This window comes from Nicotiana attenuata, unplaced genomic scaffold (assembly GCF_001879085.1).
Source record: "Nicotiana attenuata strain UT unplaced genomic scaffold, NIATTr2, whole genome shotgun sequence".
Classification (NCBI taxonomy): Eukaryota; Viridiplantae; Streptophyta; class Magnoliopsida; order Solanales; family Solanaceae; genus Nicotiana; species Nicotiana attenuata.
Genome location: NW_017673537.1, coordinates 86164 through 105123, shown reverse-complemented (window position 1 = coordinate 105123; position 18960 = coordinate 86164). Strand labels below are relative to the sequence as shown.

The 18960-nt window shown below is 34.1% G+C and overlaps 2 protein-coding genes and 1 long non-coding RNA gene across 6 annotated transcripts; 2 read left to right on the top strand and 1 right to left on the bottom strand.

The window, feature by feature from the left end:
- Nucleotides 1-729: 729 nt before the first annotated feature.
- LOC109216662 (putative late blight resistance protein homolog R1A-10) lies at nucleotides 730-5848 on the bottom strand. Of its 2 annotated transcripts, XR_002066530.1 has the most exons (3): nucleotides 5231-5848; nucleotides 1650-3784; nucleotides 730-1186 (listed from the first exon to the last, which is right to left on the bottom strand). XR_002066530.1 is itself a non-coding variant. In XM_019380837.1 (2 exons), exons 1-2 carry the CDS (start codon nucleotides 5666-5668, stop codon nucleotides 1700-1702), a joined length of 2523 nt encoding a protein of 840 aa, XP_019236382.1. In that variant the 5' UTR covers nucleotides 5669-5848; the 3' UTR covers nucleotides 1649-1699. The 2 variants fall into 2 exon arrangements, 1 of the variants encoding a protein (XP_019236382.1); XM_019380837.1 differs by lacking the exon at nucleotides 730-1186 and having other exon boundaries at nucleotides 1649-3784.
- Nucleotides 5849-8966: 3118 nt separating this feature from the next.
- LOC109216666 lies at nucleotides 8967-12211 on the top strand. Of its 3 annotated transcripts, none has more exons than XR_002066532.1 (4): nucleotides 8967-9407; nucleotides 10678-10959; nucleotides 11103-11315; nucleotides 11393-12211. It is a non-coding gene; the product is annotated as an uncharacterized LOC109216666 (long non-coding RNA). The 3 variants fall into 3 exon arrangements; XR_002066533.1 differs by having other exon boundaries at nucleotides 8970-9200; nucleotides 9330-9407; nucleotides 11103-12211; XR_002066531.1 differs by having other exon boundaries at nucleotides 8971-9407; nucleotides 11103-12211.
- Nucleotides 12212-12495: 284 nt separating this feature from the next.
- Nucleotides 12496-14811, top strand: LOC109216658. Its single transcript, XM_019380834.1, has 3 exons — nucleotides 12496-13197; nucleotides 13307-13505; nucleotides 14156-14811. Exons 1-3 carry the CDS (start codon nucleotides 12496-12498, stop codon nucleotides 14809-14811), a joined length of 1557 nt encoding a protein of 518 aa, XP_019236379.1.
- The last annotated feature ends 4149 nt before the right edge of the window (nucleotides 14812-18960 follow it).

Sequence of the window (18960 nt, the reverse complement as noted above, 5' to 3'; positions counted from 1 at the left end):
CAATTTGTTGCAGATTTTTTAAAGCTTCCATATGATCTTTAAATCCTTCCCCAAACCGTTCATTTAAAGCCAGTACATACTCAGTCCAAGTAGGTTCTAACACTGAATTCCTAGACTTCACATATGACCTATGCCAAGCAATAGCTTCCCCATCAAAATGAATAAAAGCTACCTTAACCCTCTGGTCAAATGCTACCTCATCCATAGAGAAAAACTGATCTACTTTATAGAACCAATTCTTCAAATCGTAACCAGAAAATCGAGGAAATTCAAGTTTAGAGTATCGAGTAAAAAAGTTACCATTAGCGGTTACACTGTGATGATCATCTCTGATCCTTCCTTCCTGTTGAATCTCCATTGAACCAGCTCGATCATTAGAAGATTCTGCTCTAACTTGTTCCTTTTCCTTCCCTTTCTGATTCATAGCTCCCATATACTCCTTCAATTCCAACAATTCCTTGTCAGTTTGTACATTACGCTCGTTTATAATCATCATCCCATCCATCAACTTTTGCAATTGATCGTTAATGGCTGTCAGTTTATCTTCCAATTCTTCAACAGATTTCTCCGAATTTTTGCTGCGCGTCATGATTGAAGCTGCCAAGGACGTGAAGCTCTGATACCAAATGATACAATATAGAAGAAAACAGAGGAAGGTAGTCAATCTAGGAGCTTAAGCTCGAAGAAGGTGATGGCTATGTCAAGCAATTGCGAGAATATAGCTTAAGAGAGAAGAGATTAGAGAGAGTAGATTGTATTAACCTCCAAAAGTATATATCCAGTACAATTGATTCAGCTATATAAGCTCAGCTGAAGATTCTAGAAGTACAACTTGTAAGCTAACCTCTAACTAACTATAACTGCCGTAACTAACTTGTAACTAACTATGCCACATCAGCTAACTAACTATGCCACATCAGCTGCCAGCTCGGATTCTGTTACAGCTTTAACTACTCAGCTTCTACTGCTCGACTTTTTTAACTTGTATCACTGACCCCCTAACTAACTACAGGCGGAGACTTATTTTCAACTTCACAATGCTTGAACAAACAAAAGAGAAAAAAGTTTTATTATCAGAAGACTGGACTGCAAAAAACAAGAAATGCAGTGAATCAATATCAAAGAGCAATATTCAATTTCTCCATGTATCCAAGGCTTCCAGCAATGTCAATGCCCTGATTCTTTCCTGCAGAAAAGAGGAAAATCAGTTTTTTTTTTAAAAAGAAAAAAAGGATCAGAAGTATAATTCAGTCTCTTTGCCTATAAGGGAATCTCTTCAAGTCATTCTTTACTGATTGCATTTTATTGGAATTGAGATTATACCCTTGAGAAATTTGACTTTATTTTTTTGTTTCCAAGTTAACACTCATCAACTAACACTAGTTTGAGGTGGTTTAGAAGAAATCATTCACAATATTCAATTTAGTCTAGTACCATAGTCCATAGTTAGAATAAAAAAACATGTTATTCATATTCTTAACCATATGTTTTTAAGTAAAGAAACGCGAGAACAATAGTGAATGATCACCATGACCATGCTCATGTCAACATGGGCTAAACATTTTATTGTAATAAAAAAAACAAAATACTTCTCAAATTAATGTTTGAGCAAAATGCAATGCAGAGTAAAGAAGTTTTTCTCAACTGACCTTTTAAATCAGTTTCAGGAGGTAATACAATGAGTTAGAGTTTGATGCTTTCAGGAGCGCGACCGGCCGAGATGAGAAAACTCAACTGGCACATTCTCAAGCTTAGCACAGTTAAGAACAAGTTTCTTAAGTCTTGGGAAGTGATCTCTTGAAGCCTCCCAACATTCGAGGTCAGCCTTTTGAATCCACAAGACCTGGAGTTGTTTAAAACCTCCTTTCTCTGGCTTCCAGGACTTCCCCGTGAATGCATCTTCTTTCAACCTCAAGACCTCAAGGCATTCCAGCTGGCCCAGTCTATCCGCCTCGTTCCATTTAAACCTTGTATTTGACAAAGTTAACTTCTTCAGTTTGCGCAAAAATCTGAATAATTCTGGAGGAAGGTGAAGAGCTTCACTCATGTAAGGAACATCATTCATCAGTTTCAATTTTTCTAGGCGCCCTAACCCTTGAAAAGTGCTGAATCCGTCCTTGTTAGTCTCAAGAAAAGCTCCCAGTCGCCCTTGAATACTCAACTTTTTGAGATTTCCGGCCTTTGCAAGCACAACTTTATTGCAACTTTTTGGTGCAACTTTAGACAGAATTTGTAGGCAAGAGCCTTCAACCGTTGGGTTAGGAGGGGGCAGCAATTCTGCGGGGATGTTGGTCTTTAGATGCCTCAACCGTGACAAGTTCCATATATTTGCTTTTATTTTAAGAGTGGGCTCAGGTGTACTTGTATTAACTATGAGAAATTGTAAATTCCAGAACTTACCAAAGGATGCAGGAAGTTCCGCAAAATCACCTGAGATAGCAATATACCTCAAATGAAATAGTTGGTTAAGATACATGGGGAGGAAAATTTTAACAGATTGGATTTCCAAGACCCTGATCAGTGGAAATGCTTGGGAGATGATTCTAACATCATGAAGAGACAACTCGATTTGTCTTTCTGTTGTCGAAAAGCATAAGAAAGATCTAACATGTTCTGCATTTAATTGTTTTCTGGAGAGAAAATCACGCAGAACAGATGATTCAATACACAAGCGACGAGAAGTATCTGGATCTTGTATGGAAGGAAGAATCTGATCCGGTGTTAGACGTAGTTCTTGGAAAACACTTTCCATTATCGCCTCCGTCTTGTAGAACTCATACAACACGTCGTGAAAACCAATTTCTTTTATTGAATCACCATCCCTCGACAATGTGACTAGACCCCTCAGAGCAAACTCCTCCAAGTAATTCTCTGCTAGCTCCTCGAAGGTACACGTCGGACTGGACTTTATTAGTCCCTCGGCGATCCACAAGCGAATCAATTTCTGAGCAGGGATGGAATAACCTTGAAGAAAGGCGAAGCAATACAAGAAACACGCCTTCATTTCTTGGGGCAAAATGTTGTAACTGGTTTCCACAATTTCCCAGCAACTTGCAGGGTCATTCTCTATGACAAGGTACAGCCCCACATTTTTCTCGATTCTTTCCCAATAATTTTTGTTCGGACGAGATCTTAAGGCTCCAGCACTTAACTGTACTGCAAGTGGTAATCCACTACATTTCGTTGCAATACTTTTTCCAAGTTCTACTAACTCGTCAGGACATCTTTCACTACCGAAAGCTCTCTTTTCCAGCAATTGAAAACTTTCTTCGTCAGATAGATATTTCAGACGATGAGGATGTTCACTGGCATAGCTAGCCACATACTCGTCGCGAGTGGTCATCACGATCCGATGACCTTTGTTGTTTTGTTCGAGAACTCTTTTGACCAAATCCACAACCACAAGTTCTTTAGCCCACACATCGTCCAGGACAATGAGACATCTACCACCTTCTTTAGCCATAAAATCACATATTACTTCAGCTAATCCGTTCACATCTTTATAGCGAAATTCTTCAATGCGTTCCATGAACGATATGAGAATCTTAGAAAGGATACCCTTTAGTTCGTATGACCTGCCGACATAAACCCAAATTTTCTTGGAAAAATTATTTGAAATCTGAGAATGACTCCAAACTTTCCTTGCCAATGTGGTTTTGCCAATTCCAGGCATACCCACAATAGGAACAACTTCCAGATCCTTTGATCCTTCAACAAGTCGTTTGATCACATATTCCGCTTCGTAATCAAAGCCAACCACTTCTTTATACTCCAACAGAGTATCCTATTAAGATGAACAAATAGAGTGGATATCAAAAATCAGAGTTGAGAATCTTTTGATCTTTTGCACTTAGAACTAGAGCACCCATTTCAAGCTATTAATAGCAATGGAACAACAACAACAATGACCATTAAGCCTCAAACCCAAACAAGTTAAGGTCGACTATATGGATCTTCAGTGACCATGTTTCTCCATTTAAACTCATATCAAACCAACATTATATCAAATCAAGAAAAGTAAAAGCACAAGAAGTTCTCTATTTCTTTTACTAGGATATAAAAATCTAAAACGGTTAAAGATTCATAGAAAGCATAAGAACGTACACCTACTCACATGCCTAAAGCATATTCCCAACTAATTGTTATCACCAATATATAGATTTTATTTCTTCCATTGTGCTTTATTTTTTTACTATACAATTTTCATGGATTCCAAGGGATTGTAGGTCTTTCGAGACAACTTCCTTTCTTGTAAATTTAGGTCTACCCATTCTTTTTTAACACCTTAACTCACCATGACAATTTTCATTGTCGTTGAGGGGTGAAAATACATTCACAACATTTGATGAGCGAGAATATCTGTACTAATAATAATAATAATAATAGAAAACAACTTCACATGTATCCCAATCTTGAGTCATAAAAATATAAAGATTTTAGTTATATATATACTGATAGTATCTAGATGTTTACCGTATCAGTGAATTTAACCTGTAATAGTTTTCCGTTATCATTTAACAAGATTTTCAATTAATGTTTAATTATTTATCAAGAGATTTACTAGTAATTACATAATAAGTAACCTGACTGTAAAATTCTTTTTTGCACTTAAAGCAAGTCGCCTAGGTTCTTAAGAACATTTTTTATTTTGTAAAGTAAAGTGGAATTCTACCTAGACTCAATCTTTAATTGAAGTATAGCATTATGAGAACTCTTTCAGGAATTTAATAAGTTTATCAAGAAATTGATCAGAAAACCCAAATACGAAATTTAATAGCATTATGATTTATTTTTATATCTCTAAAAAGGTAAAAATTTGTGATATGGTCGTTGCAGTTGATGGCCGAGTGTTGTCCTTGTTTGTAGCAGCAGCTTTGATACACCATTTGGTGTCTTTCGTGTTATTTCATATCCCTACACTTCTGTTACTACTTGTTGTCTTCTTGTGTCTCGGTTTCGTGATTGCATTGCCTACTGACTAGTTTTGTATTTCTGCTTCGGTTGTTAGATCAGTTTGCTTGCTATTGCCCTTCCCCTCTCCCCATCCTGAGCTGAGCCGAGGGTCTACCGGAAACAACCTTTGTGCCTTACTAAAGGCGGGGCACCCAGACCCCACTTGTGGGACTAAACTGGATATGTCATTGTTGTCGTTGTTGGTTGAGTTGATGTAAACACTAGAATATTAAAAGGCACAAATTCCAAGATATTTTTGGTGGTAAAAAAGAATTACCTGAGGCTCCCGTGCAACTTTTTGTGGTAGATCGAGCATTGGTTTGGGCTGAAAAGCCTTTTGATTATTTTGGCGAAATTCCTTCACATTTTGATGAATTGTTTTAATATCCTTTGCTAGATCCCAAACTTTTCTAACATGGCATAAATCAAAAGACCTTTTCACTTTATTCTTCTCTTGATGTAGCTTCGCCTGAACAAGGAATTTGTCAATGACATCCTCAGCTCTATGCACTGTAATTCTGATGTCTCTGACCAACTGTTTCCACAGACTGCTATCGCTATGGTATTTTGCTGCATCATCAAGGAAAGCTTTTAGGCGGCGAACTTCTTCTAGCAGATTTTGAAAGTCTTTCTCAACACCTGAAATCAGCTTGACATTGTTAGTGACTAGCTGCAGTAGGTTCTCCAGCAGAAAATTTACCACTGCATCTGCCATATATATATTTTATTGGGTAAAGCAAAATTGTACTCGGAGTGTAAGGTTAATTACTTAGCGATGAAATCTTCTTACAATAGCTGCATATAAAGAAGATTAGATGTGGAATTCTTCATCTCCGGTTGACTTGTCTGCTGAATTATTGGTTATTCTTCATCTCCAGTTGACTTCACCTGCTGAATTATATAAACCAAGGTTTTATTTAGGCCAAACCCATTCAACTTGTGGCCATTTTTCATTTTGGCACTTTATGTCAACCTTGTACCATTTTGGCTCTTTAATTCTATTTTATATGTTTTATTTTGGCCCTCCAACTCTATTTTTTATGTTCCACTTTAGCACATGAAATCAGTGTAAAAAATATAGCACGTGTATATACACAAATCTGAGGTGTAATAAATATCCAATTAAATATTGCCACATGATTTTTTATCCATGTCAAACGGGTCAATACTAAAATACCTGAACCTGACCGTATTTGGGTAAAATTAAGTCCCCTTCTTATTTACACAAGAAAATGACAACACTGAAAATGAAATCCGAAAATGGTTTACTTACTTTGTCAAATTTATACCCATAAAAGCGCCAACCATGATTGCTTGGTGTCCATGATACTTTCAGTTCAACTTGAAATCCACAAGAACAAATATTCATTCCATTATGAAAAATAATTTTTTTTGAGGCATAATTCACTTCAAACTTCAAGCTTAGATGAAATAAACCCACAAAAAAAAAAGAACAATAAAATTGCAAAAGTTTGAAATTTTCTGGATGGCCAAGTATGAAATCGGCAGATGAAAGCTTTGGAACTTTGAGAATGAAGATGGGGCAGTGGATGAAAAAATACAGTCGGGTTCGGGTATTTCAGTATTGACCCGTTTGATATGTATGAAAAAAACCGGTGGCAATATTTAATTGGATATTTATTACATCTTAGATTTGTGTGCGCTATATCTTTTGCACTGGTTTCAGCTTTTATGTTAAAGTGGAACATAAGAAATAGAGTTGGAGGGCCAAAATGAACATATAAAATAGAATTTAAGGACCAAAATGGAACAAGGTTGAAATAGAGTGCCAAAATGAAAAATAGGGCCAAGTTAAATGGGTTGTTTATTTATTTGGCCTTTTATTTAAGAAAAAAGAAATTAGATCACCACGACAATTTGGTAAACCAAGTCTTTGTCTTTACTTAAGCATGCTTAAAATAATTACCCTTTCCTATCTGTTCGAAAACTATTTACAATACGTAAGAGGACTCTTGTATTATGAGAAAAGGTTTAAATACACTCCTCTTTATATTTTCGGTCCAAATATATTCCTGCTATAATACTATTGGTTTAAATATATCATTTTTTTGTTAAGTTTGTGCAAGGTGGACAATCAATCTTACGTGGCACTAACATTTGATGAGGTGGATGCCACGTGGCATGCCACCTCACTACCTCTAGCCCATTTTACCCCTCCCCTATATTTGTTTTTTCACCACTAAAACTTTAGTGCCACGTGACATCCACCTCATCAAATGTTAGTGTCATGTAGGATTGGATGTCCACCTTGCACAAACTTAATAAAAAAATGATATATCTGAACCGATAGTATTACTGCAAGGGTATATTTGTACCGAAAGTATAACGAAGGGTATATTTAAATATTTTCTCATAGTACAAGGATATATTTGGCCCTTTTCCGTTTACAATATATACTCATCTGATTAAAACTAATTACCCCACATCCATCCCAACTTTTTTTTTACCCATTTGGCTTAGCTTGATTTGGTTTTAGCTTAGCTCGGATTGGCTTGAATTGACTTGACTTTGCTTGGTTTAGCTTGAATTGACTTGGTTTATCGTAGCTTAGTATTTTCCGCCCATGGATATTTGCTAAACTCCCCAATAATTAGTTACTCTAGTGACAGCTGGTAGACCGTAAAGTTCTTCTCAAGTATTCTGTTTCTATGTGGTCTTCCCAAATTGATTTAGCGAAAGAGGGATTGCCTTAGGCTATAAATATTTTTCGTTCATCTATCCATACAAAAATCCCTACCCCCCCCCCCCCCCCTTTTATTTTTCAGCAATTCTAAATTTAAAAAAAAAGTTTATTACTGATCTAATTTTCAATCTTGACCCCAGTTAATTAAAGGAATTTTTACATTCCTATACACTATATGAAACTATATTACGCTTCCTACTCAAGTTTTACTATAATTATATTTTATATACCCAATTATCATTTATGTACATTTTAAGGGAATTAATGATAATAATTAGTGTCATAAAATCACTCTAACGTATCTTCCACTCCCTCCACGTTTCTCTCTCCACATCCCACCCCTCTCCCCACGTATCTTGCATAAGAGAGCAGCAATTCTACCATTGGCAACCATTAAAAAGCTTTGAAGCTTTGAATTCAAATTTGGGTTTTCAAAATACATTATTTGTTTGAATTGGGTGTTGTTGCAAAGAATTGGGAATTGTCTCTACCTCTCTCTCTATCTCTCAATCCCTAATTTCAGTATGTAAAGCAAAGGAAAAGAGAGCAGCAATTCCACCATTGACGGCCATTAAAAAGCTTTGAAGCTTTGAATTCGAATTTAAATTTTCAAAAACCGTTATTTGTTTGGATTGGGTGTTGTTGCAAACAATTAAAAATATGGTTTGGAGTTTATATCTCAATTTTGAGGGTGTTTTGGTGAAGATTAGACTTGATTTTGGCTGAATTTCAGATTGAAACTCGAAGCAGAAGAAGAAGAAGAAGAAGAAGAAGAAGAAGTAGAAGAAGAAGAAGAAGACATGATATATATATTATATTTACGCAATTGTAGAAAAATTTGTAGAAAAATTATATAATTATTGTATGAAAGTTGAACAATATTGTATAAAAATTATATTTAAGTTGTATGATATTGCAGTTGTATATAACTGGGTAGAAATAATGTATGAAAGTTGTAGATAAGTTGTATAATATATAATTAGTTGTATGAAATTTATTTTTACTATGTATAAATCAGATACAAAATATACAAAAGACATATTGTATAAAATTTGTATAAAAATTGTATGTAAGTTTTATGATATTGCAGTTGTATTTAACTGTATAGAAATAATGTAAAAAATTTGTAGATAAGTTGTAGACTAGTTGTAAATAAGTGTATACCGTAAGTATTGAGTGTGATCCAACAGAAAATAGCTGGGAAAATCTCTAGTCATAGAAAAGAGATAAAGGCTAGTTTAAAACAAGTACTTTTAAAATTAAGGCTATCCCACGTCATTTTTAAGAGGTGTATTAAACTCTTTTTGAAATTAAACAAATACAGAGAGATGGATGTAGCTAAAAGGCTATGGACTCAGTAACTTCAATATGTAGCTTATTGATTTTCGTTCTATAAAGGCTAATTCTAGGTTTACTTGAATTTATTGCTTTCGCTTTAACTGTATATTCTCTTATATTAGAAATAACAGTTGGGGTTTAAGCTATCTGTGTTCTGCCTGGCTATGACATGCTTCTCTGGCGTTTCAACAGACCTCTACGAAAAGTAAGAGTCTTAAAGTTGATAACTTATACCAAGTAATATCTCACGGGATAGATATTGCAATTTACTTAGCTTGCACCCTCTCTGAAACTCTCCTGCTACTTTCTCACTCCTTTGTTCTTATCTTCGAAGCTCTGTGGAAAATTGAAGTAAGGGAAAACTCAGGTTGAAATCACCTGACGCTGGGTTCGCTGCTACACCCGTGAACTGGTGAGTTTACATTTTCTATGCATAAGGGTCTTATTTTGTACTCAATTTCTTCGTCTGTGTTTTTTCCCCTTTTTGGGTGGAGCTTTGGCATTGTTTCTTATCACTGTCATTCTAGGGCAGAGAAAAATATCAAGAGTTCTCATGAGAATCTTTGTCAGGTGTTTTGATTTTAGGGCACTCAATTTTTCCGGTTATTCAACTGCATAAAAGGACTTACAAACAACAGAAACCGATTATTTGTCAATTGGGTTCTCATTGAAAAAAAAGAACTGAAAAGACAATTTCTTTAAAGGGAAGATCAAAATGGTTGTTGAAATTGGTTTTCGCTTCTTCATTCCAACTTGACTTTCCTAAATCCATTTTTGGGTAATAGGTGCTAGGAAATTTGGTTATTTTATGAAGGTCATTTAAATCTAGACCAAATTCGTGCTCACCAGCTCAAGTAGGAGCTGAACCCACACCCACTCATCACTCATCAACAAAAGCTTGTCCCCCTTTGATGTGAGAAAACTGAAAAATTATCCGAATAGCTAATTAATCTTCTGTTGTCTGACTTTATCAATCAAAACTCAGTTGTGATTTAGTGATCTTAAGAAATATTTTCCTAATAGAGATGAATTAAGAATGCAATTCACCATAATAATAGTACATGCTATATTACTTTAACTTAGCTAGCTATTAAAACAATGTAGCAATGTCAGACATTCGAACATCTCTCATTCTACTAATTAAAAGCAATTGGGAAAGGGTATCATGGTTCCAAAAGCATAATTAGTTTCACAGTGCAACTGTTTGAAGTAGATGTTCTAGATGAATATAGCAAGCAAATTTTACAAAAAGGTAGGAGAACACAGAAAAGTATATACGGGTCTAACATGGGGAGGAATGTTTTTAACAAGCCTAATTGATTCTTTTTGTGAAATTTATGAAAAATGCAATTCCTCTTATAGATTAAACTGCTATTCTGGAGTCATTTTAAGGTGACTAAACAGATATAAACTGAAAAGTCTTATAGTGGACTATGGTTCTACTATTCATAATCTAAAAAATAATGTTTAATTTTGGGAAGCTTTCAAGTTAATCATGTGCCTTTTCTTCTTACTGGCATCCACACATTCTTTAAGATATCTTCTCTTTGGTAAAGTGCAATTGATTTGAATAGCAACTGTAACAACTATGTTTTAGTATGGTTGCACACTTGCAGTGTTATTTGTTTCCTGACTGATGAATTTTATAATGTTTAACAATTTTAGAACTTTTGTACCAACAGATATTTGGCAGCAACAAATTTTAATATTGATGGACTCTGGACAAACAAACAAACGTCCCTATGAAAAGAAATGTCCTGATAGGAATGTTAGACGACGCGAACAATATAAAGTTAAGATGGCCAATGAAAAGAGTGCACTAGCACTACACGAAGTGCTCACAAGTCAAGTGTTACAACATAGTCGCTTTGAGAGAATGACTTCTACCATCTCTACTGATACATCATCAGGACATTTACAGTATACTCCTAATATAATGGACTCCTCCTATACTTCCAAAACAGGTTAGTATATTAATTCTATATCGCAATGTATACAACATGAGTAACTGTTTCACCATTACCGCAAATATAATTTCTTTGTGTGCATGAATATTTATCTAAGTTTAATACTGTAAACATCTACTGCGCTTATGCTTACTATGCAGAGAGTAAAGTTACATTGCTTCCATCATTTCCTGCTTTCGACAAACGAAATCCTCTTTGCACTTATGAGAAAGGCAAGTTACTGAAATTTTGCATAAGTTTACACTAATATACAAGACATATTAATGTTAATTAAAAAATTACTTATGTGGTAGGTTCAACATCGGTTGTACCTAATGAACAAAATGACACAGCTGAGATAGTGATAACTAAAGGTTTGTATTTGTGTCTTCTTTGAATAATATCATTTTGTGCTTACTGTTTCACTCCTTACAACCTCTAGAACATGTAGGTCGCAGTCGAAATAACAGAACTGCTATGAATATTAAGCTACGGTCAGACTATGTACCGTTAAAAAAGACTCAAAACTGTAAATTCTGCTCTGCAAAAAGATTTGAATATGAATCTCCTGGATTTTGTTTTGGCACTGGTACAGTTAAGATAATTTCACATTGAATGCCTGCTAAGCTTCATAATCTATACTTCGAGAATAATGAAAAATCCCAACACTTTCGAACATACATCAGAACATATAATAATTCGTTTGCATTTACATCACTTGGTGTAAATTATGATACAGGCTTAGTGCGAAGGAATCTTGGTATCTATACTTTCAGAGTTCAAGGACGAATGTACCACCTAATAGATGATTTGTATCCCGGAGGGAAAAACCCAAAAAATCTACAGTTGTACTTTTATGACAACAACAATGAGTTAGCAAATAGAATGGCATGCTCTAACAAAGTCAATGAATCTATAGTGAGTGAACTGATGGACATGTTGAAAGTTAACCTATACTCCTTTTTTATCCGATCTTTGATAGATATTCCTGAGCTACAGAACTTCCATATTGGACTCAAATGTGATCCTGATTTAGGTCAGCGAGTATATAATTTGCCAACTTCATCAGAAATTGCTGCAATATGGGTTGAGGACAATGACAATAATATAACGCATGCCCCACATATTTAAATTTATACCCATAGCAACATAACACAAATAGTGAACTATTATTACGGATGTTATGATGCCTTACAATATCCTTTGTTGTTTCCATACGGATAAAATGGGTGGCATTGTGGTATTAAGAAAATTCCTAAAGCAAAAAATATTCGTGGAAGTTATACTCATGAATGTGAACAGTTATCAAGCATACGAAATCTTTGCTCTCTCGATTCATATCTTCAAACTGAAGCTCAAGCTTTAGAAAAAGGAAAGAAAAAAAGAACAGTTTCTGCTCGTGAATATTATTGTTATAAACTTCAAATGAGAAATGATGATGAAGACGAGTTACTACACACTGGTAGACTATTTCAGCAATATTCAGTTGACGAATACATAAAAATTGAAACCCAAAGATTGGATTTTGCTTAGTTCAATCAAGATTTATTTAGAATGGGTATATTGCAAGGACTTCTAGATATTTTAAGACTTGGCGAACGAGATTCTTCTAATATTGGTAAGCAAAAATTCCTTTCAGCTTCTTTTATAGGTGGACCTAGAGATATGCGACAACGATATATGGATGCTATTGCATTAGTACAACGTTTTGGTAAACCAGATTTGTTTATAACTATGACTTGTAATCCGACCTGGCCGGAAATAAAAGAACATTTGTGGACAACTGATGAGGCGCAAAATAGACCTGATTTAATTAGTCGAGTATTCAGGGCTAAAGTTGAAGAACTGAAAACTGATATAAGCAAGAGAAATATCTTTGGAAAAGTTGCTGCTTATATGTATACTGTTGAATTCCAAAAACGAGGTTTACCACATGCTCATTTCCTTATAATATTAGCTAATGAATATAAGTTATTGACATCGGAGGCTTATGATGGAATTATTAGTGCTGAACTACCAGATGCTAATTTGGATAAAAAATTACGTTCGCTTGTACTTAAACATATGATGCACGGTCCATGCGGTAATCTGAATCCAACAAATTCCCGTATGAAAAAAAATGGTCTTTGCAAGTTTAATTATCCAAAAAATTTTGCTGAACATACATCAAAAGGAAGTGATTCTTATCCCATCTATAAAAGACGAAACACAGGAGAGGTTGTGAAAGTACGGGAGCAATATTTAGATAACTCTTGGGTTGTTCTATACAATCCTTTTTTACTTGATTAATTCAACTGTCATATGAATGTTGAGGTTTGCTCTGATATAAAGGTTGTTAAATATCTTTACAAATATATTTGTAAAGGACATGACAAAATTGCATTACGTACATGATAATGATACAAACAAAGAAATAGATGAAATAAAGGAGTATCAATCTGCTAGATGGGTATCACCACCTGAAACTGCTTGGAGTTTATTTGGTTTCTCTATTAGTGAGATGTATCCAAGCGTTTATTACCTTCAGCTACATCTTAAAGGGCAGCAACTTGTTTCTTTTAAAGGCAATACAGATATTAACTCAATCATTAATAATCCTATGATTAATAAAACAATGTTGACAGAATTTTTCCAGATGAACAGAACTAACAAAGATGCCATAAAGCTTAACTTATTATACAAAGAATTTCCTGAACATTTTGTATGGTCAACTACAGACAAAACATGGACACGACGACAACAACGTTGTGTCGTTGGTCGTATCGTAACGTGTCACCCAACTGAAGGGGAACGATATTATCTAAGACTACTATTGCTGAATGTGAGGGGACCGAAATCATATGCAGATCTTCGAACTATAAGGGTAAACGTTATAATACTTTTAGAGAATCCGCATAAAAAAGGGGACTATTACACTGTGATAACAGTTTAATTGATTGCATGTCAGAGGCAGCAAGTTACCAAATGCCATATAATTTAAGATGTTTATTTGCTACATTATTAGTGTATTGTAATCCAGCCAATCCAAAAGAAATATGGAAACAATTTTAAGAATCAATGTCAGAAGATTTCAGAATGTTACGTAATGTTGAAAGGAAAGATATTCAATATCAAGTTTTAAATCATATTAATGATATTTTACACTCTATGGGTCATAATGTAAACGAATATGAGCTTATCCCAGAAACAGTTTGAGCATCTATATTGGAAAAAGAAGCAAAGGAGGTATTCTTTGAAAGAGCCATCACGGTTAGTGAAGAGGATATACTGTTACACAAAAAATTGAACGCAAAACAATTGCAAGCATACAATGTGATTATTGACCGAGTATTTTCCAAGAAACCAGGAGCTTTTTTTATTGATGGTCCAGGGGGAACTGGAAAAACTTTCTTATATCGTGCCTTATTAGCGACCGTACGTAGTAAAGGATATATAGCTCTAGCAACTGCTACTTCTAGCGTTGCTGCTTCAATTCTTCCAGGTGGGCGAACTGTACATTCACGTTTTAAAATACCTATAGACATTGATGAAAATTTCAGCTGTAATATCAGCAAACAAAGCTCAACTGCAGGTCTGATTCGTGATGCCAAATTAATTGTATGGGATGAAGTGTCTATGGCTAAAAAAAGAATGCTTGATGTATTTGACTTGCTCTTAAAAGATCTTATGGATACAAATATGCTATTTGGGGGAAAAGTCGTCGTTTTTGGAGGTGACTTTAGACAAACTCTTCCAGTTGTTCGAAACGGGAAAAAAGAAGATTTCATTAGTGAAAGTTTACTATATTCTACCATTTGGGACGAACTTGAAAAATTGCAACTATCTGAGAATATGAGGCAAAAACAGATCCTGCTTTTTGTGATTACTTGATGAGAATTGGAAATGGGCAAGAAAGGGTAAACTCTAATAACAAAATTGAACTTCCAGATTCTTTAGTTATTCCTTTTACAACTGAAGAAGAATCTCTAGATCATTTATTCACTATGACATTCTCAAATGCACAAGCATGCTCCTCTAATTCTTGTTCGGCAGGTTCTCACGTTATCCTAACGACAAAGAATGATTTTGTGAATGAATACACTATTTGAAACCTTATTACCCTCAATGTCCATGTTTAGTTAATTACCCGGCATAAAGAAATTTTATTTACAAAATATATACAATCCCAAATCCATTATCTGTGCCTTCAATCAAGGGATTTAGTTATACCCTTTTCCTTTTTTTTCTCCTAGCCAACATGTGCTTTCATCCCCCACCGCTAACACTACTCCTCTTCACACCAACCCTCGTCTTTTCTTTGCTTTGTTTTTGTGTTACTTTATTTTTCTTCTACAGGCATCTCTAAATTATGCACTAATTTCTATTTTGACAGTTTATCGTATTGAATAACTTGTTTTGGTTTCCTATCACTATAATTAATTGGTGTAAATTTAGCGAATCGTAGCATAACAGTAACCCGCCCGAAAAGCATCTCGCCAGGAAAATTATTTTTTCCGCCATTTTTTTTCTACATTACCTTTCTTTTGTATTCTTTTTTCGCTCTCATCCTATTTTGTTTGTAGCCATAGATTTTTTTAAGACCAACACAATATGGATATCAAACTTTATATATTCATTATCAGACAAGATAATTTAATCAAATATGCCTAAGAAGTATATACTAACCCAAATTAAAAAAAAATAAGCAAGGGAGTTTAACTCCTTAGTAATTCTTATTATAAGGGATTTGCGAGACCATAACAATATTAAAAATTTTCAATAAGGCTATAAAGTTGCATAAAACTGGAAAAAGTAGAGATGGCCAGATACTTTTTTTTGAAGGATCCAAATTTTATTTTTCTTCCTTTGATTTTATTGTTTAAATTTCTATTATTTTTCCACCAAAATTTGTTAACTTTAAGTGTTTCTTAAAATAAAATAGTCACTATGATATTGATGATTTAGATTTTTTCCAAATTAAAAGTGTTAGAAAAAATAGTATAAGAAGAAGATAGTACTTTATTTGATATATACAATCGTACAAAAATATTATTCTTTTCTAAATGCCTTTAATGCATATAAATAGCGTTAACAATTCATATAATAGTTGTCTCAACGGAAAAGTATTTTCAAAATTAAAATTAGTAAATCCTACCTTAGATCAATATGTCACAAGAAATATTAAATGGATTAGATATATTTTTGGATAAACAAAGTGGATTAATGATATTCACAATTGAATAGGTAATATTTAGAAGAAATCTATTATAGAAAATTAATACTCATAATTTCATCTCAAAGAGCTAGAAAAATAGACTTAAATTAAATATATACTCATGAGGTCTTTTTTTTTATTTTATTTTTTACAAAATGAAAATAAGTGATCTTATTAAGGTTTGGCTTTAGGCCACCAACTTCATTGAGCCGTCCTGTTCTGTGTTAGAGATATATTTTAATATTTAAAAATATTACCTCCCCCCCCCCCCTCTATTTTAATTTATGTGGCACCGTTTATATTTTGAGAATCAAACTTTTTTATTTTGATCGTGAATTTAGATATGAACCTTTAAATTTATTAAAATATAATTTACACATTTAGAAACTATGTAAAAAATAATATGTCACAATAATTAATAATTTAAAATATTTTATAGACATAAAAATATGGTAAAAAAAGTTGTTTGATTCTCAAAGTTTAAACGATGTCACATAAATTGGGACGATCGGAGTGATAACAATAATGTGTGACCTTTCACTTTCTTAGTGGCTATAGAGACTAAAAAGTGATTATAATATCTTTGTAACTACAAACCCATGATCTAGAAAATGGTCATTACATCTTTCATTCACTCACCCATAATCTGCCCACTATTTATCCACTAAATTATCCACCAATCAATTAATACATGTTTATTACCCAACTACCATCATTTTACTCTATGGAAGAAATTCTACATGCATAATTAGAAGCCTTTCTTCATTGTATAAGTGAGTGAAAAATCTTGTTAGTGTGTATGTAAAAGTGATTAGAGGCGGATCTAGGATTTTGAGTACATGGGCGCACTACTGAAAAAAGGAGGAAAAATTATATTAAATGGGAAGTGATCCCTATTTCTCTTGGTAAATAACTCAACCTTCAACCAAGTGCATCGTTCAACCTTCTTGAAGCTAGGTGCCAACATCTAATATTATACATATTTAAAAAATATGTACATAAAATATCTAATTTTACTGAGAGACCATGTGTTCACGTATAAATTCGCCCCTGAAAGTGACGTCTATTCTGGGAAAAAAAAGGGTTGTGAGAAAGAAAAATGTTTAACGTTCCAACTTATTTACTACACAAGAGGGTATTATTTTGTTGGGGAAAGCTGTGTTAATGGTTGAGCTTTGGACTCAATAAATAGTTCAGAGTTTATTATTGTTGGTTGCACCGGTGAAATTTCTATCAAAGTGGATTTTAATCTCCTTAAAAAGGCGAGATACCCGAGCCTCAGCTTAAAGAAATTTTATTTTTTCACTTATAATTGTATATTCACCAACATTCTCCATTATCGTTCTTCATGTGTAAACGAGGCTTTAATTTCTTGTATCAGTGTCTCTACGCCTCTTTCATTGTTTCGCCCTTCTTGTGTTAACATGGAAGTGGTAGTTGCACTGACCGTACGTGGGCATTAGATTACATTTGAAACATGGATACTGCATGTAGGGGCGGCTCAAAGAATTGTGTGGTCAAAATATATTAAAAGGCCCTAGAAATTTCATGAAATCCATTACGTAATGAGACACAAAAGAAGCCCACATGACTACACGTGATGAAGTTAGGCTCATATCACCATTTCGAACTCTCCATGGATAAAAGCGTGATATTTATGTGAAAAGGGTTGATGGTAAGTTCATTATCCATCGATTTCAAATCTTGCACCATTGCCCTCTAGAATTTCTTAGTTAAAAAAGATGAGACACAAAAGAATTTGCTTTTTAATATATGGATCAATCAAAATGATTTAAAAAAAAAGTAGCTAATTCAGAGAATTTGAGTTGAAATTAGAGAATGAAATCGTCAAAAATTTGAAGAAAAAAAAGAGTGTATGCAGATGAAAAAAAATTAGAATTGATGAGAAGGTAAATATACGAGAGAGAGAGAGAGAAAATTTGTGACTATTTACTCACCGATCAAACAACCTCAATCAAATTTAGAAAATGCAAAAATTTGAATTTTTTATTAATAATAACTGTACAAATTATATGTTATATATAATATTAATATACTAGTAGTTCATAATTTTGGGGCCTTAATATTTAGGGGACTAAGGGCTTCATTTGGTAAAAATAGCACGAGCTAGCCAGTTTTCGGACTGGTCATTTAAAAATAGCCAGCGTTTGCAAAGTCATTGAAAAATAGTCACTATTTTGCTGCAACACGAAAATTTCCAGCATAATATACTGGAGATCGGTGCACCTGTGTATGAACTTCCAGCATATTATGCTGGAACTCCAACACGCGGAAAGTCAGTATAATATATTGGAGATTGGAGCACCTGTGTATGAACTTCCAGCATATTATGCTGGACCGGTATATTATACTGGAACTCCAGTATATTATACTCGAGTATTTTCCGGATTTTGAACAGTGTTTTCGTTCAGATTTATCTTTACATAAAAATAGCTAAATTTCGATTACTTTTGAAACTGTAGCTATTTTTGAATGACCACTTGTAAGCTATTTCTGAATGACCCCTTCATTTGCCCTACCTTAGAGCCGCGGGCCGCCCCTGGCTGCATGGAAGCCTGTAGAGTATTAATCTGTTAATTAAATGCTGATTAAGGAACTGTCAAATAAAGTGAACAAAACTAAAATGATCATGTTGTAGATAAGCTGGCTCGCTGTTGCTTTTGCAGGACAAAACTATCATGGTGGATAGAAGTGAACCAAGAGAAAAAAAAAGAAGGGTTTAACGAAGAAAAGGTAGCATGTATTACTGATTCAACATGTTCACTAGATATGTAAATGAATCTTACTTCTATTACAAAGAAACA